We start from the raw sequence: 27,919 nt of genomic DNA on the forward strand, positions 1-27,919 counted from the left end.
GATCTCTTGCTATCAACAATCTGTTATGAAATAAAAATAGTGTAAATTAATGCATTTGTTAAATTTAAAGTTTTTTTCTACAGATTTATATAAAAATATTCACCTGATAAATCAAAGTATAGCAAAATAGATGACATCATTAAGATGTTTTAAAACATGATTGCAACTTCTCGGACCAATTTAACATATTTGCTACTGAATGTGCTATTTGGGAGGTCATTTCTTTGAGTGATCCATTTACGAGATCTATAAGCATCATTTACAAGACTTCCGTTGACTCACTGGAGGACCTCGTTGCACAACTATCCATTGCGGCTGCAAGCGTGCGTGAAATGCCTGTCGTTTTTCTAAATGTTCGTCAGTCCCTTTTGCAATGTTAGCAAGCATGTACAGTACAAAGTCCATAATCCGGACTCTTCAGGACTTTGGCGATTCCGGATTGTAGATCATCAATTTAAATCTGGTAAGATGGCATGCAGAAACTATACAGTTAAAAATATGAAACCGTAATTTATGAAATAAAGAGCAATTATGATCTAAAGAGTATCAAATTTTACAAAAAAAGCATAATATTTATTTGTTTACTTTATTAAACATTTCTTTCAATGCACGCATGCGTAATGTATGCGCATTCTTTACGCACATGCGTAAAGTTTGTGGCTTTGAGGTCCGGTTTATAGATCATTCCGGATAATGGACGTTCGGATTACGGACTTTGTACTGTATTACTGCTGGTGGTCGCAATTTTGAACATTTATTGTGAATACTGTATTGCTACAAAGAAGCACTTTGCGTTGATTTTGTACATAAACACATTTTCCTCTCGTGTCGTTTTTTTGCGTTCATGCCTTAACCCGTTGCTTTAGACCCTATATTCCTATAAAAAATACATGTTTTAGTACGCTCCACCATCCCTCCAAGTTTCTCCCATGATCTGTGAAACACCCTGCATTTCAAACTACTAAAACATTAAATAGAACATAAATCAAAGCGCAGAGGAAGCTAATCCAATCTCAGAATTACAGTAGCTAAGTAAACAGCAACAACTTAGTAAACAATTGAGCTGAGATATTCTCTGTCTGGCTTTTATAGCTTTTCGGCCACACGAGAGACTTCTAGCAATTTCTGGAAAGCAAAAAGCGAACAATGACGGTTGCAGTTAACATTGTAGTGAATTACATTTATTCAATGTTAAATGCACGTGGACTTGTATTTTTACTTTTCCAGCATAGCTTTCTCTTAAAATCTGTTACGCTCTGCATTGCACGAAGAAATAAAACAATTTTAATTAAAATTCTACTAAAAATAGCCAACTACATACAGAATCAATAGCAATACTTACATGTATATATGCATACATGAACACATACATCTATGCATACATATATTTCTTTATCCGGTCCTGATAACTGAAATTACCAAATTCTGATATGATTTGAAATGACTGACATTTTGTATGTTTCCTGAATAAGAAACTTTTCTGCCTTAGACTTGCAGAAATAATTATATCTATAAAAATTTCTTTTATATTGATTAGATATTAAATTATGCAATTCTTTAAATAGAAATTATTTTCATTTCAGGTTTGCAGTGTAGGAGAGGTTGATCCTAAAACTCAACAGCCAGTAAATCTTGGAAAATCAGGTGCTGTTCGTTTCGGTGAAATGGAGAGAGATGCAATTCTCTCACATGGTGCAGTTAAACTGACTATGGATCGTTTGTTGCATAATAGTGATAAATACACAGTGAGTACACAGTTGGAAAAAGAATTACAGTATAAAGTCTTGAATCCGGACTCGTCGGGACTTCGACAATTCCGGATTAGGGGTTTTTCAGGATTATAGATCATCAGTTTAAATCTGGTAAGATGGCATGCAGAAATTATAAAATTAAAAATATGAAACCATAATTTATGAAATAAAGAGCAATTATGAGCTAAAGGGTATCAAAATTTACAAAAAAAAAGCTTAATATTTATTTGGTTACTTTATTAAACATTTCTTTCAACGCGTGCATGCGTAAAGCTTACATTATGCATAGTCAAAATTAGAAAATTGCAACCAGAAAACTATTTGATGGGTATTCATGATATTTATAATGATGAGAAATTTGATTTAAATCATATCAAAGACCGGAGTACATCGAGATGAAATACTACATTTAGTAAGGAATTATAAGCCGAATAAAATAAAAACATCTGCCCTGAAGATGAGGATAGTGCTGACAGATCAACTTCCAGTTCATTGCGCGCCGCAACGTTTCTCCCCCTCCCGCAGAGCAGCGTGAAACTGATAAACAGATTTTGGAATGGTTAGAGAAACAAATCACCTCTCTGTCACTTTCTTCATGCCTTTATCCATTTTTTGCAGCAATATCACTTTTGTATAATGGACATCGAAACATGCTTTTGCTTTGTAGATCCTTTGGCAGCTCCAGAATTGGAAACTCTTTTTGACATAATCGAAAGTTCAAGCTTACTTTTTATAAAATTGCTCTAACAGTCTGCAAAAAATAATAAGCTGGATCCAATTAGAAGATTAAGAAACAATGCAATCTGCAACATTAACTGAAATAGATAATTTTAGCCTAGCTTATACCGTCCATTATACGTTAAACGTGCATGCGTAAACGTATTATGCGCATGCTTAAATGCATATGTGCATGCGTAAAGGTATTATGCGCATATATTGACGCATGCGCAGAAAGTGTGTAGCTTTGAGGTCCGGATTATAGATCATTCTGGATTATGGATGTCCGGATTAAAGACTTTATACTGTTTAAATGTATTATAAAATTGTTGTTGAAAAGTTGACCATTTTATTATTTGAAACAGTTATGCATATTTCAAGTACTGAAAACTGCTGAGCAAAATTTACTTTTTTTATCTAATTCAGTAGGCTATTTAGAAAATACTTTTATACATGCTTTGTGTTACAATAAGTTTTAATAATTTGTAATACAAATAAATGATTTCATAATGTGAAGTAGCACAATGAAGCATTCTGCTTAAAGTAAAAATAAATAAAGTATTCTAGACCAGTGTTTCCCAAACTTTTCTCAGTGCAGAGCATTTTCTATAGTTGCTCACATTTGCTTTCGTGCACTTGTATTTTTTAAATTTATTTGCATAGGTCCTGGACTAAGTGTGTTAAAAATTCCCCCCCCCCCTTATGTAATTTTTTTCTCAAGCCTTGTAAAATAAATATCATCAAAATATTCCTTGTAATAAAAAATAAGTGGTAGACAAGTTTCTAGTAAGTTTTTGTTTTAAATGCAAATACATCTCAAGATTTATTGTTTGCATTTTGGAAATTTTTAATTAGCAAAATATATTCACGCTTCCGTATCTGAAGTGAATATGGCAAGAAGCTACAAATTAAGAACAAGTTCTGTTAGAAATTTAATAATTAATCTTCTAGAGATGGTAAAAATATCTAAAGTAAGCAGAAAATCCTTGATGTAAAGCATTCAACTATCTTTGATGTAATAAAATAATGGGAATTGCGTAGAACTATTGGAAGTGCACTGATGGTTGGACCACATTTCAAGCTAACACGAAGGAATCACTGATTTAATCTATAAGAGCCACAAAATTAATATTATAAAAGTTTTAGGAAGTTTGGAAGAATGGTTTGCAATAAAAGTTAAACTTGAAGCCTTTAAAAGAGTCATTTAGGGCACATACATACAATGGGAGATCAGCGAGAAGGAAGGAAATTCTTTGTCAATAAGAAAACAAGAAAAATATGCGTGTGTTCGTAAAATCAGAGCAAACTTTTATCCCATAGGAATAAAGTTATATTTGCATTAAAATGAAAATTTAATATATTTGGGTTATAGATGAATTAATATTGGCAAAATCCAAATTAAAAACTCTAAATTCAAAAAAGTTTGCCTAATTTTACTCATGGGGGTCAAGACATAATGGTTTGATGACGTTTTTGTTGCCTTCGGAATAAGAAATTTAGGGCTTATTGAAATAATGTGGATTAGTATAAATATTTAAATATGTTGTTACATATGGCTTTATTGGAAAGATCAATCCAAGCATATAAAACAGCTCAACTTTTTTTATGTCTTTACAAGGAGTTCATTAGAGCTCTGGTATTCCAATATAGTTTACTTATCTCGCCACATTTCTGAGACTTTTTTTCTAGTTCTGGGCATATAGGAAGATGCTCTGCATTGATGATCCCCAAACTGCTAATCTGGCATATACTAGATGGAAGGATGCCAAAAGATGATGTGCCATGCAATTGCAGTCTGAAGTTTGCCACAGCCTCTTTACGAGGTTTTTGACAAAAATTTTTCCATGTGTCTTGAATGTTAGCACAGGATTTGCCTGTTGATTTTGCTGCCTGGTCAGATTTAAGAGTATACATTAATTTCTCAAAAATATGCTTTTTAAGTGACTGTGGAGGAAGTGGTTTGCTGTCTTGTGAGACAAGTATTCTTCTCTTAGCTAGAGTCTGCCTTTTCGATACCTACATGTGAAGGAATCCATTGAAAAACGATTGTTTTGTTGTGTTTATAAAGAAAGTTCAAGGTTTGTCTTATTTGAAATAATCTGGTATCTGTATCATGATTTAACTACAGCCTGGATGGCTGCTTTGAAATCGACTAGAATAACTGCATTAGAAAAACAATCGATCTTTATCTGGAGGTTTTTCAGAGCCATTGAGATTGCAAGGATCTCTGCATCAAAATTAGACATGAAGTGTCCCACAGGAGTACATTTGAAAAAACGTTTACTGTATACACCAGCCCCAGTGTTGTCTTGTATTTTAGAGCCATCAGTGTATACTCTAGTCCATTCAGGTTTAGGGTATTGTTCATGTTTAGTGATGAGTCAAGATTTGCTCAGGAGCCAGATGATAAGCGTCTAAGGATATGGCATGAAAAACGAACACACAATAAGTCCCAAAACATCACCAAACATCACGCCTTCCGAGGCGGAAGCATTATGGTGTGGGCAGGGATTTCATTAGTATACCGCACCGACCTGCAAATCTTTAAACGGGGTTCTTTGATGCTATCTTGTATCGAGATGAAGTCCTAGAACCCATTGTGAGATTGTTTGGTCCTACTTTTGTTTTAATGGACGATAACACACGTCCCCATAGAGCTGACATTGTAGATGGCTACCTGGAGAGTGAAGGGATTGCGCGTATGGCTTGGTCAGCATATTCGCCCGACCTTAATCCAATTGAAAATCTTTGGTATGCTTTCGGCCGTGCTGTATCTTCACGTTTCCCACCTCCAGCCACTCATATTGAGCTGGAAACTCGTCTACAAGAAGAATGGCAATTGCTTAATTCTGCGGTGGTTGACCACATAATTGAAAGCCCGTCGTTTGTAATTTGCCCTACCACAAACAGCGCAGTCCACACTCATGATAGATTTTTATTATCTCTTTGTATCATTATTAGTCAGATGTTATTCTTGATCACGTTCACACTTTGAAATATATTTTCTTAAATATTAGAGAAGTATCTCCACAAGATGTTTCTGTATCTTCACGTTTCTCACCTTCAGCCACTCTTATTGAGCTGGAAACTCCTCTACAAGAAGAATGGCAATTGCTTAATTCTGCGGTGGTTGACCACATAATTAAAAGCCCGTCATTTGTAATTTGCCCTACCACAAACAGCACAGTCCACACTCATGACATATTCTTATTATCTCTTTGTATGATAATTAGTCAGATGTTAGTCTTGATCACGTTCACACTTTGAAATATATTTTCTTAAATATTAGAGAAGTATCTCCACAATATGTTTTCAAAAAGAAGATATTGTGATAAGAACAGAGAGAGTTATGTTAATACTTCTGCTACCGAAAGTGACAGTAGTGACATTATAAGCCATACCTCTGATGAAGATCAATTACTAGAACCCTGGATTTAGAAAGAATTAGTCCAAAAGTCTGGAACTATACAATGATTCCTGACATAAAAGAGGCAGCTTTACATCAGTCAGGAAGAAATAAAAGAGAATTAGATATATTTAATATAATATTTGATAACATGTTCTGGGAAATATTGTAACCAAGACTAATCGATACACAGATCAAATACGGACCAATCCAAAAAGAATACAAATGACACATTTTCCCGTGGAATGAAATTAAAAGAAGGCTTAGATGAAAAAACAAAGAATTCAAATGAATTGGTCGAAGAGGGCTGTTATAGAAATGCCCATATTTAGAAAAGCAATGCCGCTAGAAGGATGCCTGCAAATTACAAAATGTTTGCATTTCACAGATAATAATCTGGTTGCCAATAGAGACAAATTGAGCAAAATATAGCCTGCGACTAATTTTTTGAATCAAACATTTAAAGAAGTGTATAAAATGAAATAGGACATTATTATCGATGAATCGCCTATGAAATTTAAGAAATGTATATCTTATAAAAATTCAATCCATCGAAAAGGGAAAGATTTTTTAATTCATCAAAAAGGGAAAGATCGGTATTGAATTTTGCAAATTATGTGAATCAGATTCAGGTTATTGCTATGACTTTAAAATATATACAGGTTATGATAAAATAAATTGTTATAATAGCACTTTTGAAAGTGTTGACAAAGAACTATCACAGTCTGATGTTACAGAGGTCACATTTCACACATAGATAACTGGTACTCTTCACGTAAATTATTTATGATGTTATCGTTCAGTTATAAAACAAATGTCATTGGCAGAGTGCCTGCAAATAGAAAGGATATGCCAAAAGATTTGGATAAAGTAAAATTTTAAAAAGGGGGGTAATATACAATGAGAAGCTGCAATCAAATACTTACTTTAAAATGGAAAGATAAGCAAGGTGTTCATATTCTGAGGACAAAACATGAAACAATAGAAATGACTACACAAAGATTCAATCTTACTTCAAAACAAACTTGTGTTATCGAGTACAACAAGAGAATGATTGGAATTGATTGATAAGAACCAAATACCAGTATGCTTTTGAGTCATGAGAAAATATATGAAAGGATATCAGAAAATTTTCTTTTATCTGTTTAGTATTGGTCTTTTCAATTCGTGCATTTTATTCAACAAAATAAATAATGTGGAAAAACAAAGTTATGTTGATTATAGAATCAAGATAGCCAAATCATTACTGAAGAATATGCCAAAACGAGATTATAAAGGACAATTATCGTATGGAGATATATCGGAGAGACTGAACGCGAAACATTGGACTAATTTTCCTAAACATATTGACCCAACAAGATCAAAATTAAGCTTATAAAGTTTGAATGAAAAATAAAAAATATAGTGAAATAACATGGGAGCACAAGAGGTGCAAAGTTCCATTACATGTACCAGTATGTTTATAACGTTATCACACCACTGAAGATTATTAATTTTTTATTATTGAGTTTTTTTATAAAGGCTAATTATTCAGGAATTGCAGATAAATGTTATTGATTTATGTTATATTTTAGTGACTGATAATAAACCTTTGTGGTATATTTACCACAATTATTACATCAGGTTGTAATTACTTATCAAATATTCCATAAAATAAACCAGTTGTATCTTACACATGTATTTATACTTCATAAGTCGTACACATTTGGTACAACTTAAGACCGATTTGCCAAACTGTGGAATGGCTCTGAGGTTGCGCGATCTGCTTTATGTTTTGGACCCAGGTAGTTGAAACATAAATCGTAGGTTAATGATTTAAATTCTTCATTCCTAGACTTTGAGAGAAGAATTGTGGATGCTCTGGACATCTGAATGTTAGACTATTCAAGATTTTTGACTTTTAACTATGTCGCAAAATTAGAAGTTAAAGAATATTACATAGTAGTAAATTATAAGAATACTGCTGAATGATGAATGAAAAAAAATCGACTTTGAATTATCCTTATTTATTTTTTAACTGACTCTTCAAGGTAAGTGATAAATGTTATTGTTGGCACATAGAAATAACAATCTAAAAATGTGACATTAAATATCTCGGTCAAATTTTGTTTATGAAAATCCTTTTGTGTTTTTTTTGGGGGGGCAGATGACTATAAACTTTATGGATTATAAATATATGAACCAAAGGACCATAAAAAAGTTAGATTTTATAATATTTATTAGATTAATTTTTTTAAATAAAATAATGATAAAAAAATATTTGTAACTGGAAGTATGCCTTAAGACATGAAAAAATTTTTACAGACAAACTGTAGATTGCAATCTATATATGTTTATTCTCCTTTATTATTTAAATATTAATGTATGTTTTTACAATTTTTTATTTCTACCATTTTAAGCTAAAAAAGTACATCTAAGTTTTTAACCCTCCTTTTCTTGCAGTATATGTATCAGGTATTATCCATTTACATACTTAGTCAAAATTGCTTTCTGGCTTTATTAAAGCAGTTGGCTTATAATAAAATAGGTAATATAATAACTGACTGTTTTAATATCTGATTGTCTTCTCAACACATAGTTTTTAAAATGCTCCATGGTAATAGGCATTTTTCAGAGTTATGTTACATAAATTCTGTTAAATTTTTAACTTTTACTTTTCTCTCTTGATATAACATACGGTGGCAGGTACATTCACTTTTTTATTTTCAACAGTAATTCAAAGTACTGTTTGCATGATGGAGATAAAACATAGCCTAAATGAGAGAGAAATTATAAATTATAATACAGTGATCACTGTGTATGATGCATATAAAATGGAAATAGAGAACCTATAGTATTTTTAAGTAGGGTACAATTAATACAATAAAGGCTTATCCTAAAAACTTTTGAATGGATGTTAGAACTGTAATAATTTTATACCTGTAATAATTTTAAATGGGTAAAATTAATGCAACATAATGAATCTTTTTTTTTTTTTTTTTTTTCTTTTTTTTTGCAGGCATATATTTGTTTAAGATGTCATACAATGCTATATCCAGTTCTTCAGCATGCGGAAGAAAATCTACATGATAATTTAAAAGAAAATAAGACCTGCAATGTATGCAGGAAATCAAAAGTTCACAAGATATGCATTCCATACGTATTAGTTTATCTTATAGCTGAACTTTCAGTTATGGGCATAAAAGTGGAATTTTGTACTGAGGATAATTGCAATAACATTATTCCTTAATGTGTATGCAAATGATAATAGATATTGTGAAAATTTTATTGCAATCTTAAAACCACTTGCAGTGTTATTTGAGTTTGATTTTCTATTCTATGAGGGTAGAATTTCATTTTAAATCTAATACTTTTATGTATTATTTTGTATATTTATTTTATTTTATTTATTTTTTTTTTTCTGTTCAAAAGCCAATCAAATTAGAATTGAGGGAAAGTGCCTTAAACAAAAGATACTCTGCTTGATAACAAAATTAATATGAAAATAAAGAGGAACGAAAGAAGAGAAAAGTGGTGATAAGATTGAATATTCTGGAATACACAGTAAAGAAAAATAAAGTAAATCATCCCTCTGTGTTCAAATGTGGAACTAATTCTGATTTTTCTTCAGCAAAATCAAAAGTTCTTTAGGTTACTTTTGCTAAACATGTTATTATTTATACAAAAAATAAAATGAAATTTCCTCTAAAAACTATAATTAAATTATTTGATGTTCTTTGATTTTGAGAATAAGAAGATTATGAACAGAATAAGAGGGAAAAGGTAACTTCATAGGAATTTATTTGTGCAATTCTATCAATTGAACCAAGATAAAAGTATTTCTAGTTCCTTGATAATCTGATTTTCGTAAATTTTTATAAATATTTTTTGGTTTCTGCACCAAGGCAAGACGATGACAGAAGTTGAAAAAGTTGGCAAGATATCAGAAAACTTTTGTATAAAATGTGTACATATTTGAAATATTTTTTCCCAGTTCCTTGATAATCTGATTTTCGTAAATTTTTATAAATATTTTTCAGTTTCTGCAGCAAGGCAAGTTGGCAAGATATCAGAAATTTTTTGTATAAATCGTGTACATATTTGAAATATTTTGTAAAGTTTATGCTTATTAAAAATTTTATGAATGTGTGCGTATTATTTACTTTTTCAAAAGATATATATATATATACTATATAAATGATTTTAAAACAGAACTATGTTATTTTCATAATTATTTTTTATATTAAGATTAGTGATCAAGCATTTTGAATATTGAAAGTATTTTTTCTGTCTTAAAACATTTGAATTTCACAATTTTTTTAAATTCTCTCACACAGCGTAGCTCTTAGTAGTTGATCAGCTGTTGAAAGTTGAGCAGAAATTTTATAACTTTTTGTGGAAACTGGATTGAAACAACAGATTTGCAAGAATCATTAAATTTACCTGGAATATGTATGGAAAAATACAAAATAAGATATTTTTCTCGTGCTATTAAAGTCTTGATAAATATTTAAAATTTGGCTGCAACCTTTATTATGTGTAGGTTTTGAAAAAAATTCTTTTGATGTCGAGTAATCAAACATTGGCCCCTCTTTTTCAGGAGAGAGAAAAAAAAATCTTAATTTGGTCATCTGCTGCCTTTGTAATTTTTTCCCCCTCCCGAAAAAAGGGACTTGTGTACGATTTCCCTCAAAATCTACACTAAAAAAAGGATGTCTTTCGCCCTAGTTTTCAATTAAATTTTAAGAATGAATATAAAATCACAGGTTTTTCAAATGCGAAGGTTTGCATGAATTCTAAAAAATATATAATCAAATAATTTCTCCATATCATAGAAGGCAAGTAATTAAAATTTAATTTTATAATATTTTACTAACATCTTTGATACTTAGGTCTCAAAGAAAAGAGTTAAGAAATTTATTTATTTTCCATGGTGCTAGTAGTTTTTATTTACTTCTATCTAGATTATCCAAAATTCAGAGTTTGACAGGCATTTTGATGCCCATTTTTGTATCAGTCTGAAAGACTATCACTCACCTATTTTCCATCATATATTCCTCAAATACAGCAGATTTCTTCAGAGCTTATGTCTATACAGCAGCTTGGTTTTAGGAATAACCTTTGAGTAATGCCCCATTTTCCTACATTTCCCTACTGTAATATTAGACGAAAATTGCTACCTAGCTTCATTATGAAACCTTCAAAACAGATGTGTTTTTAGTAACTGCTAAAAGCATATAAAGATGAGATAATAATAAACATCTCAAAGATCAAGATATGCTATTAATAACTGCTAAAAGTATATAAGGATGAGATAGCAAAAATTCATGATATTTAATTATTTATTCTGCATGTGAAAAGAACTTAAAAGCTGTTCCATCCAGTTGCCACTGTAAGTATTTTTGATCAAGTATCAACAATGACAGCCACAAAAAAATAAAGTTCTGCATTGGGTCTTTTTGTCTCCAATCTGCAAATATTAGTTATGGAAAGATGCAGGTTTTTATCTGTTTCTGAAAGTATTTAGTTTGAGTAGATATAAGCACTCTGTGTGACTAGAACATGAGTACAAATAGCAAATGCTGTGGATAGATACTCTTTTACACCAACACTTAAAAGACAAAACATGTTTAATTAATAGTTGAAAACATGTTTAATTAAAAATGAATATATTATTAAGCTTATGTGCAAACATAACCATGTAGCATGTGAAAATTAGTTCAGACATCAAAATACAGATTAATGAAAATTATAAAATTGAACAGATAAAATTTGATGATCAATCAACTGTGGACTTTGTTCAGACACTGAAAATGCAGGCTAATGAAAATAATAAGATTGAACAGATAAAATTTAATGCTTAATTGATCATAGGAAGTGAATTTTTCTGACATGTTTTTACATCCATATTTCACTTAATATAACTGTTTATAGGGTTTAAATCAGATAAAACTCATATATTAAATTAAGCCTGTTTTAAACCAGCCCATGACATTTCAATCCTTGTTTGTTCAGTAAATGGTGTCTCAGAATTTTATCTAAAAATGGCTGTGGTCAATTTTAAACCTGTCATTCCTAATCTCAAATTTTTATGCTGTATCTCAGTACATAAGCTAAGACAACACAGGCTAATATTAATGAAGCATGCCGATTTTACATCTTAGTTACAAAATCAAATGTGATGAATACTGCATTATCTTAAAGTAAGTTATCAGGATTTCAATTCAGGGAACCAGTATATTTTAAAACATAGCTGCCTAATAATGATGCTGTTGCTTACCACTACAAATTTCTTAACTTTGTGTTAGTGTGCCGGGGTATTTCAGCACTTCAACACAACTATTTGTAATCTATAGAGAAATAGCTGCATTAATGCAAGGTTAAGTAAATACTTAAAACGTTCACTTAATTATACAAACATTACAATCATACATTATTATGAGGATCATACCAAATGATGCGAGTTGATCCTTCTCATGTGGTCTACGCTCTCTATGTATAAAATTTGTGTCGATTTTAAGGGTACATAAAAAAAAAACACATTACACACTATCAATCACCAATTCTAAAATCATGACCTTTCTAAAAGTTTAATTGCAGTGATATCCAGTCTGGAAATTGCAGGCTTTAGTGTATGTCAGTGTACAAAAACATCCTGATGAGTTATTTCCAATTCCAAATTTTGTGATGATGTTTGATTAATAATTATAATATAAAACAGGCACATACATTCTGCTGCAAAATTTCAGAATGTTTCACTTATTTATTACAGACAAATACATTTGATTTTAAAACAAAAATATTACAAAAATTCAGATCTTTTAAATGCATAAATAAAAATTAAATTCTTCTTTATATAATCTGGGCAGTGAGATTACTTTGACCCCCCAAAAAATATTCTTTCACTAATATTTTAGACAAAAGAATGTAAAGAATCACAAGTCAGATATTTAGTGCTAAAAATTAATAATAAAATAATATTGTATCTATTTAGTAATTTCTAGCAGTGCATAGTTATTTTTGACATAATGCATTTATAAAAACCTAATGCCTAAAAAGCATCTACATTAAATAAGAAATATATATTTAAAAATATTACTAATTATAAAAGTATACAAAGATTCTTAAATTTTTTATATACAGTTATTAAATGCAAAAGTTTCAAATACAGATAATTAATAACATATCTATTAAATTAATAACTAATACAGATAATTAAAACAATTGTAAGACAAAACCAAATATTTGTGCTTGTGATATGTTTGTGTACAACATACACACATAAAAAAGGGGAAAGGAATTTAATAATTTTTGAGCATCACTAAATCATATATAGGTATATACAGAAAGTCGATAACTTCTGTAGCATAATTGATTGTGCATATACTTTAACAATTGATACAATTTTTAAAGAAACTTATGAAGCTATTAAACTATGATACTAATGAAAAATATTAAGAAATCTAGGTGTTACACATAACAGAAAATTTTAACATTACTATTTTTTTGCACATATTATAAAAAGTGGAAATTACAGAAGTACTATTTGAATACTTTGTTAATGCTGGGTCGTAATAACTAATGTATGCTTCTTATATATTTGATTATTTAATCTTGCTATTTTCTCCCAAATAAAGCACAAATCAAGTTCATAACACATTGTAATATAAATTAATTTTAACGTGAAGAAGCTCGCAAATTTTCAACATTTTTTTACTTTTCACATATATATTAATAAATTTCATTTTATGAAAAATTATCTTAATATCTCACATAAACCAATAAAGTAATAGCCTAAAGCCAAAATATGTACATTTTATTGTACAATCAAAGTTGTTTTAAAACATTTCTCAAAGGGTTACCATAAAAATTTCAATGAGAAAATTTTTGTGAAATAAATGTATTTTACTGATGAAAATAAGATATTAAAAGTAACATCTAAATAATCTGCGAAAGAATATTTAAAGCAGCAGTTTAGAAAATATGCAAATTTAAAATTTGTTATCTATCCAAGTAAAGTTACAGATGTACAAATTTCATGTTTATAATGAAATGCAATTATATGCATTGACTAAAACACTAATATTACGTGAATTTGTTTAGCTGCAATACATTGATATATTTTGGCAACTTTAGAATATTGGACATAACTTCTTGATTTTTTTTTCCTTTTATCAATTTATTTTTACTGAATTATTGTTCTGCAGGTATACCTCTTCTAGTACCTTTGCAAAAGAAATATTTCAGAAAAGAAAAAAATTAAATTTTCCAAATTCTTTAATTTCTAGACATTGCTCTTCATTATTTATACTTCAGTTTTTAGTCTCGTGCTTTTCTTGTTTACATGTTGGTGAGCTATTGTCCATCCTTCCTCTCTTCTCTTTAAAACTATGATTGCCTATCAAAAATAAATACTGCAATTTTAAAATCACTATATTGCATGGTTTATGCATTATAATAAATAACTATGTTCATTAAACATTTGTTTCATCCAGTGTAATTCTTAACTTCACAATTTTACTTTCAAACATCATTGGAGTAATATTTATTATTCACTGCTATAAACTTCTTTTGTAGAATGAATAGCTTTTTATTTAATCTGAAATTTAAAACCCTGCTTTTTGAATGATTTCTAGGCATTTTCTCCATGTATTTTTCATTTACAACATAATATGAGTAAGATAAATTAGATTTTCATAATGTTTTCAGTTTAGTCATTATATTTCACAGTAAATAAATAACATCTTTCAGTTATTCATAAATAATTTACCAACTAATTCATCGTGGAAAATCAAGCAAAGTCAATGCAATTAAAAGATAAATTTCAGCAAGAATCCTACATTTCTAATATAATCTCCAACGATAGCTCCATAGAATATAAAATTTCTTTACAACACATTTCTAAGAGATTTAAATAAATGTAAAATGATAGTGATTACAATATCAACTTAATTGTTACTTTATACATTATAAGGAAGTCTAAATATTAACATAAAAATTTGTTTTAAAGATACCGATTAAAATGTCAATCTGATTAAACTTCCATGGTAACTCAAACAAATATAGTGGAGTTATTGATAGTGTACAATCAATAACTAGTATTAAATGAAGTTTCAACATTTCGAAAACATAAAGTGTGCAAGAATTTCAATTAAACTGAAGACAGGTACATGATTTATTTATATTAGCAATACATAAATTTTCATTCCTGTGTTTGATTATGTTGCTATTATTTTTCATTTCTGTGGTATTTAAGCAATGCATTATATCAGGCCTCGGCAACCTATGAATAATTTCATAATTTTAAGTGACCCACTTGAGTTTTAAAAATTAAAGTATAATATATAAAGATAAATTATAAAACATAAACATGAAATGATCACTTGAAGGATATATTAAAAAACTAAAATAAATAATAATACTAATATTTTAGTTTTATTACAAAATTACAGTAAGGAACATGTAATTTTCTTTTACAAAATAAAAACTGCAGAATAATTTCAAAGAGAAATCAATGTTTGGCAATGCCAATCCATAATTCCAATAAACTGATTAATGTTGTCGTGTCCACATTCAATTCACCTTTTAAAAATGTTAGCAAATATCTTCACACATGAAATTTATTTTAAGTAAGAATAAGAGCAGCTCGACTACCAAAACTTCAGATTCTTGAATTTGTCTTATGAGGTCTAACTATAAACCAGAGTTGACTAAACTGACAACACAAGTTCAACATCAGGGAAAGTCATTTATCTCGAAGAGAAAAATTCATTTAGTTCTGTTTGTTTTATAACAACTATAATTTTAATGCTTAAAGTGTACTGTAATTATTTTCTCAATAAAGTTTATCTTAATAGTCATTAACCCTTTGCGGCATGGTGTGCCCGTTCTGGGCATACCTAAAAATTTCCTTTTGTACGCACAGAAAAATTGAATGAAAAAGGATTTGAAGGTTACCATAGGTTACTCTGAACCTTCTTTATTTATAGCAGATGGCAGCTCAACACAAACCAGTCCATATATTTTAGCCATGTTTAGTTTTTTAAGACCCTCATTTTTCGAAGAAATCTTCCAGATTTTTTTAGGGTATAAAAGGAATTGTTTGAAAGGAAATTTCTACGTTATTTTTTTGGTTGTATGCTAATCTCCTATTCTATATTAGTTTTAAATTTTTACCATGAAATCTTGCCTAAAATCGAGCGGTGAACCGAAGTGTTCCCAGACTGAAATCACTGCAAGTCTAGGTCACTGAGAGGCAGCTGTATCTTTGTTTCTCTGCAGCTCATTTTTGGTTATCAACTAAGAAATTGTTAGGGTGATTTTCTGAAGGTCAAGGATACTTTTATCAGTTAGCTGTTTGGTTTTTCACTAGAGCAGTTCTCTTTGGTTCAAAGAAGTTTTCTTAGCACTCCAATTAATAGTTTTGAGTTGTAGGCATTTATATTTTTATTTTATGGTTTATAATTTCAAACTGTGGGTATAATATTAGTTAATTTTTTTTTGGATTGACCATTTCTAATTGCTTTCAGATAGTGAATTTCATATGGATCTCAGCACATGTGCAAAACATGCAATATTGAGTTGTCTTTTTTCAAAGGTGGTGTCACTTTCTTCGAAAAGTACCATGATGAAAAAAATAGACTAAAGTTTAAATATTATACACCCAAGTTACTTTTTTTTTTCTTCATTCATAAGCATGTAGTCATCATATAACCAAAAATGAGCTTTTTAGGGAGATGTACAGTAGCAGATCTCCCCGTGGCACACCCTGGATAATGCTAAATCTGCTATGGTATTCAGAATCTAGTATTTTTTAATCATAGGCAAAATCTCTTACTCTTTTCAGTGCTTCCCATCAATGCTTGTTTCAGAACTCTTTTCGAAGCTCTATTTAATCAGTGTGTCTGCTTCAGACACACTCACAGAATTAAAACAATAAGTGCTATCTTTACAAAATTTTACTTGTGTACTCCTCTAGGCCTAATTAAACTGCCTGCCTTTTTTTTTTTTAATCGAAATTCCAACTTTAAAAGGTAGCGTGCTGGAAAGGGTTAAGAAAGATTTTTCTAAAATGAAAATACCACTGACCTGAAATGTCTTCTTAATACATACATTTTAATTAATTATTAAGCACAGCTAAAAAAGTTTGCAAATGCCTGCATTATATTATAGACTCATTATTTTTTAAAATATCTTGCCTTACAGTAGAATGCATATTTTCAAGTAGAAACAATGCTTCCTTTTTTTAAAATTAGATATATCTTTGTCACTGCACTTTTTTTATGTGTTATGATACATTACACTACAAGAGCATTTATCATCCATGAAGGCATGGGGTATTTTATTTTTCATCTCCAGATCCTGTTAAATTTTCAATTCTCACTAGCTCTGCTATTCATTGTTTCATAAGATGTTTACCTTCTAATATTTTTAATAATATATATAATTGAAACAATACATCTAATATTTTTAATACAGCTAACCTATATGATCATCAAATCACTAATTGATAATTTTATATACATTTGCATACTATTACTGTAAATCAAAAAATATTTTAATGTCATATATTTTGCACCTCTGTCTAGAATAATAATAATTCTTAAAACACAAATAATGAGTTTTTTTAATGTGTGAAATATTATTAAAGTAAGCTAAGAAGTAAAAAGATTAGTTTGATTTGCACCTGCTTACTTCACACAATATGGAAACATGTTCATAATTTTTGTAACAACACACAAAATTTTTAGAACAGCCTACAGGAAAAAAGGTCACATTTTCTCATAAGACATTATTTTATCGCTATGAGGCTTACAGAAGACACTTTTGTGAAGTTAACATATAGTACATTTGTGTTCTAATTTTCATTTATGGTAATATTCAGTTTCCTGAGATTTACTTAAAGCTCCTTTTTAATTTTATTCTTTTACCTCAATATATGAAATCTACATTAAAATTTACCTGTTATATAAATATTATCTTTTATACCTAATTCATGAATATCTATGTAAAATATGAAAGCACAGTGACTTTGCATGTAATCAATTTTTTAACATAACTTAAATGGCCTCAACTATGTATTTACAAATACTCATTTCTTTGTTTATAACAATTTTTTATATTATCCTTTTTCTTGTGGGGGGGATTTCACATTCTGTTATGCACAAGTACCCAAGATAGATACCATACTATGTGTATTTATTTTAAAATGTACATGCTATTCATACTTTTAAATTATGTGTTCTGGATAATGTAAATACAAGTAGCCTTAATATAACACGGTATCATGTAACACGGGTTTGCTATAACACAATTCATAAATTGCAAGAACCCTTCTACAGCACGATTTTCTTATAACACGGTTTCTCTCTAACACGATAAGAAAATTGCCCAAGCAATCCAAAGAAATTTCACAAACTCCACACGAAGGTTTTCCATATTGAGCAAAGCACCCATATAGTAATTTAAAACATAAAAATCCTTGTTTTGTACGTTCTGCCAGTTGTCTTCAAAGATCCGGTACCCGTAAGAACAAATGTCCTCAGGGAGATGAGCCACGTGGTGGAGAGCGACGGTTGAATTCTTAACCGGTAACGGAGGAAAATCGTTTCCTTCCATTACATTCAGAGCCCAATAGCATAACAGAAACAATACCCAGCTTTCAAAAAAGCACAATCACCAGATAACAAAGAAGAAACCTCACTATCGCAGAAGGTGAACAACATGAGGTCACAATAAGTGCTCTAAAATGCACAAACTGCACGTTCGGCTTCCAAAATTTGAATCCTCATCTCCGCTGCCTGAAAGCAAAAGTGTCGCATGCTGCTGGTCGGCAGTCTGCATCGAGCCATGGTGTGTCAAAGAATAACTTTTTCATCTTTAAGACATTAAGTTTCAGTCCCAAAACATGTCCAATAAAGATAAAAAAAAAAAAAAAAAAAGTTTAAGAGGAAATTCATTTCTTTAAAGTAAATATGCAAATTTTGGACTGTCTTGTAAAAGGAGAAATGGCATCTCACATTGGAAAAACTTTTAATTTGAATAAAGCAACAGTCTGGACTGTTAAGAAAAATAAAAAAGAAATAAGTAGAGCAGTTGTTGCAGGATCTTTGACATTCGCAAAACATGCAGTTTGCCTCCGGGCACCAATAATTGAGAAGATGGAAAAAGCATTCAGCGTTTGGATTGATGATAGCTGCCAAAAAAGAATTCTGTTGGGTGTTAATATCATTAAACAAAAAGCACTCAAAATTTTCAAGCACTTTTAAAGAATACGGAGAATCTTCTGTCAAACCAGATTTTGTGGCAAGTAAAGGTTGGTTCGAAAATTTCAAAAAGCTTCTTGCAATTTATAGCCTAAGAATTCAAGGAGAATCTGCATTGGCCGATTGTGAAGCTACTGGGACGTGGATAATGAAGCTTTAAATTGCTTTGTGCCAGACGCTTAATGTTATTTAGGGCAGAAAAATTTGAGCTTCAAGGCGCTATTACTATTACATAATGCTCCATGTCACCCACAAGATTTGAATCATTCCAGCATCAAAATACTGTTCCTAAAACCTAACACTACTTCGTTACTCCAACCATTGGATCAAGATATTATTTATTCCTTTAAAACATATTACATAAGAAGAGCATTACAGTGAATTTTTGACGTAACCTATTCAAAATCAATTAATCTAATGGAAGCTTGGAAGACAGACATACAGGACAGTACTGTATCGACATTGTAGCTTTGTCTCAGAAAGAGCCGAAAGCATCTATGTTAAATGCATGTTAGAAGAAGATATAGCCTTCTTCATTTGAAATAGAAAATGTGTGTTAATCGTCAGAAAATGGAATTGGTGGCTTAATAGAACTTGGTGGCTAAATCAATCGGAGATAAAGGTTTTGATGAAATGGCTATTGAGGACGTTGAAGATTTATTAGCGGAAGAAGAAATTAACAAAGCAGATTTGATAGAAATGGCATCCGAAGCCGTAAATCAAATCGATTCTGAGGACACCAGCACTAATGAAGATTGTGCAGTTAATAATTAATTATTTAAAAAAATTAAAAGAAGGCCTAAGCTTAGTTGAAAATCCTGAATCATTTTTCTTTACTGCAGACCCTTCCGCTGAAATAAGCAGAAAATTCAAAAGGGAGTTGCAAAACTGTCTAGCTCCACATCGAGAAATTTACACTGACCCAGTAAGAACTAGTAAGCAAAGTAAAATCACAGATTTTTTTAAAGAGAGGAAGAAAATGCTAGAACATTAAATGAAGAAAGAAATTCTGAAAGTGAAAGCGATCTCATTCTACCAAAAAAAATGTTCTCGGTCGATTGTACCGAGCAGTAACAATGAAGAAATTTATTAAACTAAAGTTGCATTAAATTAAAATTTGTAATATTTTTCCTTTGTGTTGTACATATATATATATGTGTGTGTGTTTACTAAAAATTAAGTTGTTTATGTAGAATTAAAAAAAAAATTGTTTTTGATAAGTTTTCAGAATGTAACCACCCTTTTATACTGGCTCTGGGTCTCGTACAACACGGTATTTTCTATAAACCTATCTACCGTGTTACATGAGGGTTACCTATGTTGCAGAATTGTTTCTAGGTGAACAGGCAGGAAAAAAGGTTTCAGAAATTTATGGTTACTGCTCTGTGTATCCACAGCAAACACAGAGTGCATGTGTGAAAAACAAACAGTTGACTAATATCAAACTAGTTTTTGTAACTGCGCTGTGTCAATACAGCAATTTTTTTTTTATTGTAAAATGCTCATCATGCTTGATATTTTCTATTTTAAATCAACAGAAAAAGCAGCTATAGTTGATATTTGAGGCCTATTACTGTAACTGCTGATCTTCAGCCATCAGCAAGAGTATGTAAAAAAATAATTTTTTTGGCATGTTATGTATGTTTTATTTTTAAAAAATCATTTGCTAACAAAACAATATATAGAATTTTTTGGCATACTTATATATGTTATTTTAAATAAATTGCTTACATAATTGCATTAAAAACAATAATTAATGTATATATTATGTAAGTACTATTGAATTATGTTTTTATTTTAAACAAATTGTTGACAAAATTGTATTGTATAATAAATGTAAACTTACATTAAACTGATATATCTCTCTCTGTATATATATATATCTATGTTAAATAACTTATGTTGTAAAAATACTGAAGGAATTGCCAATTTTTTGCTCACCATAATCACTTTCTTTTTTGTGGATATTTACAACACCTGGCAATCAAATCACATTTTTACTTCCTTGTACGAAGTAAAAAGAAAGTATTGTAATGGCAAAAAGTTTCAGGCAGCATATTTCAACGAAAATATCCATTTTGACCGCTATCGAATGCAATTTAATGATGGTTTTGCGTGATATCTGTACGTAAAGAGAAAATAAAAAACTCGTTTCCTCGAAAAAAATTATAAAACTGCTTTAAAATTAATTCTGAAGAGAATTTTTCGTGGTGTCTGTACGAACGTATGTACATACGTGCGTATCTCGCATAACTCAAAAACTAGTAGCCTCAGAATGTTGAAATTTTGAAAGGACTGCTATAACATGCAGATGTGCACCTCATATTTTGGTTGCAATCGGCCGCACCAAACGTAAATATATTTATATACAGGGTTACCCAAATTAAACTTCCCCAACTCAGAGGCCTGTGCAGAGTGTTGTATGGGTCATAATGAGATGAAATTTTAAAAACAGACACTTCAGATCACGCACTCGAGATTTATTACACAAAAAAAAATCAGTACAAGAAGTTGCCAATAGGTGGCGCTGTAACACTAGTAATGTGCATATTGCAGTAACGTGATTTGCAGAAATAAAGCTTCTATGCAACGTATCCAAAAGACGAGCCCTACAAAAGTGGAAGAAAGACCTTGCACAGACACTTGTTTCCAGCTCGCTGATGCAGAATGGCTACTTTGAAAGACAAAGCTCTGTTAGTGAAATTTTTCTACCAGAATGACGAGAACTCCTGTGCTGTGATAAGAGCATTCCGTCGGTTGAAGATCTTACACCGAGGACGAAAGACACCACGTGCTCTACGAGACATGATGAAGAAGTTCGAAAGAACGGGATAGCTGGGAATTTTACCAGGTAGAGGACGACAGATTGTGGAATCTGCACGCGTAGAAGATGTTGCTTTGGCGGTCGTGAACCCCACTAGGCAATCGCCACATGGTGTTGTCAGTGTGCCAATTGTTTCTCGTTCGTATGTGCGTGTGTATCTCGCATAACTCAAAAACGAGTAGCCTCAGAACGTTGAAATTTTGTATATAGGACTGCTATAACATGTAGATGTGCACCTCATATTTTGGTTGCAATTGGCCGCACCAAACATATATAAATATATTTATATATATAACCACTCTGTTACCCGGCTCAGTGATCTCAGTTTCTTTACTCTTATATGTTTGTAAATTGTACATTTTTTGCTTTAAAAATGATTGAATTATGTTGTTTTTATCTTCCGGTTAAGATTTTTATGCCTTTAGTAAATCTGTATGCAATATTTTTAGAATTATCAACAATTTTAAAGTTGTTTAAGTGCCGCTAAGCCTTTTTTTTTATGGTGGCCATTGATTGTTTACATTTGAAACAGCAGACTAGTGGATTTGTTGCCAATCTAGAGAAACTTAGCTTCGCAACAACAAAGATAATGCCTTCATTTATTATTGCCAATTAAATCATGCTTATTCCTTTCTGGAATGTTTTCAAGGAAATAAGTGTTTAAGATTTACTTCGTAATTTTTAATATAGATATTTTGAGTTTTTATGTATCTCTGCCTTCTTGCGAAGTGAGAACTGAATTAATTGAATGAGAAATACTAAATCGCCTGTGAAAAACTGTTTCTTTTTTTGTTTTGTTTGCTTTATTTCTTTTATACATCATTCTAGCTTTATTATAGTATTTGAATAGAACATGTGGCAACGATTAGATAATTCTATTCTCTAAATGATATAAATTTTGTGCATTCTGAGTTATAATATGAACAAAATATAATACTACAGTCAAAAGTCGTTAATTCGGACACCCATAAGCCGGACCTCAAAGCTACAAACTTTCTGCGCATGCGTCGCGTAAGACCTTTACGGCTGCGAATTTGCATGTGCATGTGCGCAAAATACATTTACGAATGCACGTTTAATGTATAACGGACAGTGTAAGCTAAGCTAAAATTATCTATTTCAGTTAATGTTGCAGATTGCGTTGTTCCTTAATCTTCGAATTGGTTCCGGCTTATTATTTTTTGCACACTGTTAGAGTAATTTTATAAAAGTAAGCTTGAACTTTCAATTATGTCAAATAGAATTTCCGATTTATATTTACTAATTGTAACGGATCTACAAAGCAAAAGAATGTTTCGGAGTCCATTAAACAAAAAGTGGAATAGCTGCAAAAAATGAACAAAGGCATATCCTTTGTTTATCTAAACTTTAACATTTGTTTATCTTTAACGCAGCGGCGCACACGCAATGAACTGGAAGTTGATCTGTCAGCACTATCCTTATCTTCAGGGCAGATGTTTTTATTTTATTTGGCTTATAATTGCTTACTAAATGTAGTATTTCATCTCGATGTACTCCGTCTTTGATATAATTTAAATCAAATTCCTCGTCATTATAATTCGCTTCCGATAGCGAAGAAAGTGACTCAGAGGTTATTGAAAATGAAAAAATTTCGATTGGCAAATTGGTCGGTATTCTCGACACAGCAATTATAGGACTTGAACAGCGGAACTTTGTAACTGAACAAGAAATTATGTCTGTTTATAGAATTAAAGAGAAAGTATTATCACATAAAAAACGAAGCAACTTAAACAACTTACATTGAAGGAAATGTTTAATAAAGTAAACAAATAAATATTAAGCTTTTTTTTTTTTTTTTTTTTTTTTTTTTTTTGTAAATTTTGATCATAATTCTTTATTTCGTAAATTACAGTTTCATATTTTTAATTTTATAATTTCTGCATGCCATTTTACCAGATTTAAACTGATGATCTATAATCCGGAATCGCCGAAGTCCCGACGAGTCCGGATTAACGACTTTTGACTGTATTAAGTGAATCTAGCACCAGAGTGTCGCTATGGTAAACAAATACTAGAGTGAATTTTAAAGAATGCATTTATTCTATTGTGGTTTATGCGCTGTCGGCGAAGTAGATTTAATTCAATCCAATAAGTTTAAATGAAATGCAAGAAAAAATGCGTATAATTTAATATTCCGTACAAGGAAGTCATGTGGTGTACACGTCAGATTTTTTTTAAGCTAGAATTATGCTAATGCCCTTTGAGAAGAGAAGTACAGACTGGTTTTAAAACACTAGGAAAACAAAATTTATTTCATAGCATAAAAACAAAAAATTTAGGAATCTTAAATCTTTAAAACTTAAAAAATAATGCGAAAAATGATGTTTCTTAACAATACTAAGTATATGTTAATGCATAAGAAATATATATTGCTTATTCATAAATTCAGATTAATAAGTAAAATCTAGTTTGTAAGAATACAATATGATTAGAAAAATCTTTTTTAAAACTATTTTTTCCTATTAATATTATAAAGTAAATAATAGCAGTGTACATTGCAGCTGTTTGATAACATAAATATTGGGCTCATTAAAATAATCAATTAAATTGCACAGAATTAACTTTTTTACTTGCTATATTGTCATATCAAATACAACATCAACACAGTTTAGAAGTCAGGCACATATAGTAGCCATTTAAAAATTTAAGAATGAGCATATAAAAAATTTTAATGAATTCTCAGTAATGATAATTTACAATCTGTAAAGAAAACAATGATAATGTTTTAAAAACAAGTTACTAAAATAATGGATGTAGATAATATAATTCAAAAGTTTGAGTTTGATGTGCTTTTAGCATTCATAATTATGCACTGTTGATTTAATATAAAATAATAGAGAACAATATTGTCACAGGAAACATAACAACCATATTAGTTAATTGTAATTATTAATTTTTCCATGTGCAATAAATACAATCTTCTTCCCCCAAAAGGAAATCTGTTATAAAAATAAAAAATAAATATACACAAAAGTTTGGCACTTAATTTTTCTAAGTATATTTTAACTGTAACTGAATATATACAAAATGAATATGAATAAGTTCTATAGCTTATGACTCTAGTGTATATATTAAACCTTAAAAATATTACTGCATGAGTAAAAATAAAATAACTCAAAACAAATATAAATTACATAAAATACAGTATATGTATGTAACATGGATTATATTTCATGTGAAATAACATATATAATCATAAATTGTTTTCATATTACTTTACAAAAAGTTCCAGACTTGTGCCATTAAGCATAAAACACTAGCATGACACTTTAAGCTTAGACATATATGAAACAGCTGATAAAATTCAACATGATCATTATTAATACCATAATTTTAGAGTAATTAGCAAAAAACGTTTTCGAATAATATATAAGTTGAGTTATATATAAATTACACGAGTTCTAATTAGCATCTTAAAACCTATAATGATGTTCACTTTGAACTATTTTAGCTTCAAAATTTCACAAGTAATAAATTGCCTTAATTCATAAAAATGTACATGAATAATTTAAATAAGAAACAGTAAACTGACCCCCCTTTTTTTGAGAAACTCATACTCTTATCAAGTGATACCGCTTAATGATTTTTAATAGTAACAATTAATTCTGATGATAATAAAAATATTTATGCCATGTTTCATCGCTCCTCAGGTAATAGAAGTATAAATCAATTGAATGGGTTTCATTATTTTCATAAACTACCTTTTTCCAATAATATTCATCATGAACAATATTTTCAAACAGTTCAAATTATCTACCTTAACATTCTAGACATCTAAATTCAATAGCTAATTTATGAAGTAAAGTTATAAAATGTACCACCTTTAAGCTTTCCACTTATATTTCAAAGGGGGAAAAAAACTTCACCATAAACAAAGTAATGTTCTATAAATCTACCTACAAATTATTTAGCTGTAAAAAGCTATGAACAATTTCAGGAGACAGTGAAAATTCATCAGTTTTCAGCATGTACGATGGATTTAAATGCGTCATTTCAAAGCTGTGGCAAACATATATTAAATTCAAGGCATTCAAGGCATAAAACTCTAAAATTTTAAAATAAGATAGATAACACTGAACCAAATCATTAAATAAGGAAACCTATATATATATATATATATATATATATATATATGCAGTTACTAAAGAAATATACAATTTTAATAAAATGTTTATTCTAAACAAATATTTTTAGAATCAATTAAATAGTACTACTAATGTGCAATTATATATATTGTGAAAGTAATAGAAAAATTATCACATTTCAATCACATTCATTATAACAGTATTATATTATAGTAAAAAGACTCACTCTAAAAAAAACCTCTTGATCAACATACACGATATATTTTACAAAATAGAAGTTAAAAGTTCTTTACATAATTAAGGGGAACTAAGTTTTTTCCTCAGGATTTTCTTTAGATTGAGATATGCGAGGTTCTATACTCAGTAGTCTTGATTCTAATGCAGCTTGTTGGCTTCTTTTTACAAAGGAGTCTTTATCAAGCCTTTGTCGAATGAGATCTCGCAAATCAGATGCTGCTTGTGCTAACTGTCGAGACTGAAATTAAGAAACACATTTATGCATATTCTTAGTAAATAAAATACAAAGATTAAAATATGCGCTATAAATTTTATTTACATAAAACTGAAGTTTAATAAATGCAATATAAAAATCTCTCTTATTAATAAAAAAATATCATTTGTTATTATGCTTTTTTTAATCTTAGAAATACTTCTAAAAAATCTATTTTCAGCCAATTTAAGCTCTACAGCAACAAAACGCAGAGAGGAAAAAGAGGAAGCAAAATAAAAAACAATGCGAGATTTTTATCCACTTTGGATACACTTGCATTGAAAAAACAATTGAAATGTTTTTTTGACTCATACAACTTTCCCAAGAAACTTCTCAACTGGTTACACTCCTGTACTAATAAATTCCTTATCAAACTAAAAAAATTCATTCAAGAAAGCTACAACTACATAAAAATCATTAAAGACATGATTCTCGATTTTAGTCTTTTCAGACTTTCTAATAGTCTCACTCAATGCAAAATTTATTTTAAAGTCAATTTTCTGCATCCGCAGTTTGACAATATTCATTTCTCAAAAATCATCAGAGATTGTAAAGATTACTTCCCCGCAGTTGACACAATACCAATGGTTGCATTTAAATATCAAAGGACCTTAAGCAACTTGCTCACTAACCACCATGAAATAGATGAAAAGCAGAATGACATTGTAAGACACCAGTTTACAGCAATTACGTAGATTCTCATCACCAGCACATAATTACTGGCAACCTGAATATCATACAAAACCATCAACTAAAAACACTAATGAGTTATGGTACAAAATTTAGACCAGTCAGAAACATGACTAAAAATTACTGTTACAAGACTTTCGAAAATAACATCAACGAATTTAAAGCAAGCTATCTACTGAATTTATCCATAGATACCTTCTTAAAATGGAAAGCTAAAATTCTTCAACGCATATCCACCGAAATCAGTCACCTCAAGTTTAAAAGTACACTGAATTGGTCGCAACTTACATCAGATATTAAAAAATTAAAACAGCTTTTTACTATTACAAAAATAGATAAAGCAACTAATAACTTTAGCATTATATGAAAACAATTCTACGCAGAAATTATTCATAAAGAACTTCTCAACGCTACTACTTATCAATTAGCCAACCTTACAGAAACATCTATAATAAACAGGATTAAAACTTTTCATAAGAAACTCGATATTACTTTCAATACAAACTACAACAGATTTACTAATCTTTATGCAATTCCCAAATTCCATAAAACACCATTAAAATTCAGATTTATAGCTAATGGAACTAATAATTACAAGAAAAATGTAGACTATTATTTTTCAATTCATCTTAATAAAATCTGTAAATTTATTTTCAATGATTGTAACACTAATCATAACTATTGCTGGATC

At 30.0% G+C, this 27,919-nt stretch overlaps 2 protein-coding genes across 18 annotated transcripts in view; one reads left to right on the forward strand and one right to left on the reverse strand.

Moving 5' to 3' along the window:
- The window catches only part of LOC118205064 (DNA-directed RNA polymerase I subunit RPA2-like), a 233,168-nt gene extending 223,166 nt beyond the window's left edge, over positions 1-10,002 (forward strand). For all 14 annotated transcript variants that reach the window (XM_085818432.1, XM_085818441.1, XM_085818435.1 and 11 more), the window contains 2 exons: positions 1,584-1,745; positions 8,873-10,002. In XM_085818432.1, the coding sequence (XP_085674558.1) occupies positions 1,584-1,745; positions 8,873-9,103 (393 nt within the window). In that variant the 3' untranslated portion in view covers positions 9,104-10,002. The remainder of the gene's footprint in view (positions 1-1,583; positions 1,746-8,872) is intronic.
- A 2,594-nt stretch (positions 10,003-12,596) lies between these two features.
- The window catches only part of LOC118182393 (uncharacterized), a 130,508-nt gene continuing 115,185 nt past the window's right edge, over positions 12,597-27,919 (reverse strand). Inside the window, exons 11-12 of one of the 4 annotated variants that reach the window (XR_004757054.2) lie at positions 26,275-26,523; positions 12,597-14,251 (exon numbers count right to left, since the gene is read on the reverse strand). Coding sequence is in view for 3 of the 4 variants with exons in the window: in XM_035351735.2 (XP_035207626.1) it covers positions 26,356-26,523 (168 nt within the window). In the remaining variant the exon portion in view is untranslated. Of the gene's footprint in view, positions 14,252-23,792; positions 26,524-27,919 lie in introns of those variants that run through there. The other 3 variants (XM_035351735.2, XM_035351736.2, XM_035351737.2) reach the window with 3 other exon arrangements.

Source organism: Stegodyphus dumicola, chromosome 6, assembly GCF_044657685.1.
Source record: "Stegodyphus dumicola isolate Sdum_Otavi_A_Nest chromosome 6, ASM4465768v1".
In the NCBI taxonomy this organism is placed as follows: domain Eukaryota; kingdom Metazoa; phylum Arthropoda; class Arachnida; order Araneae; family Eresidae; genus Stegodyphus; species Stegodyphus dumicola.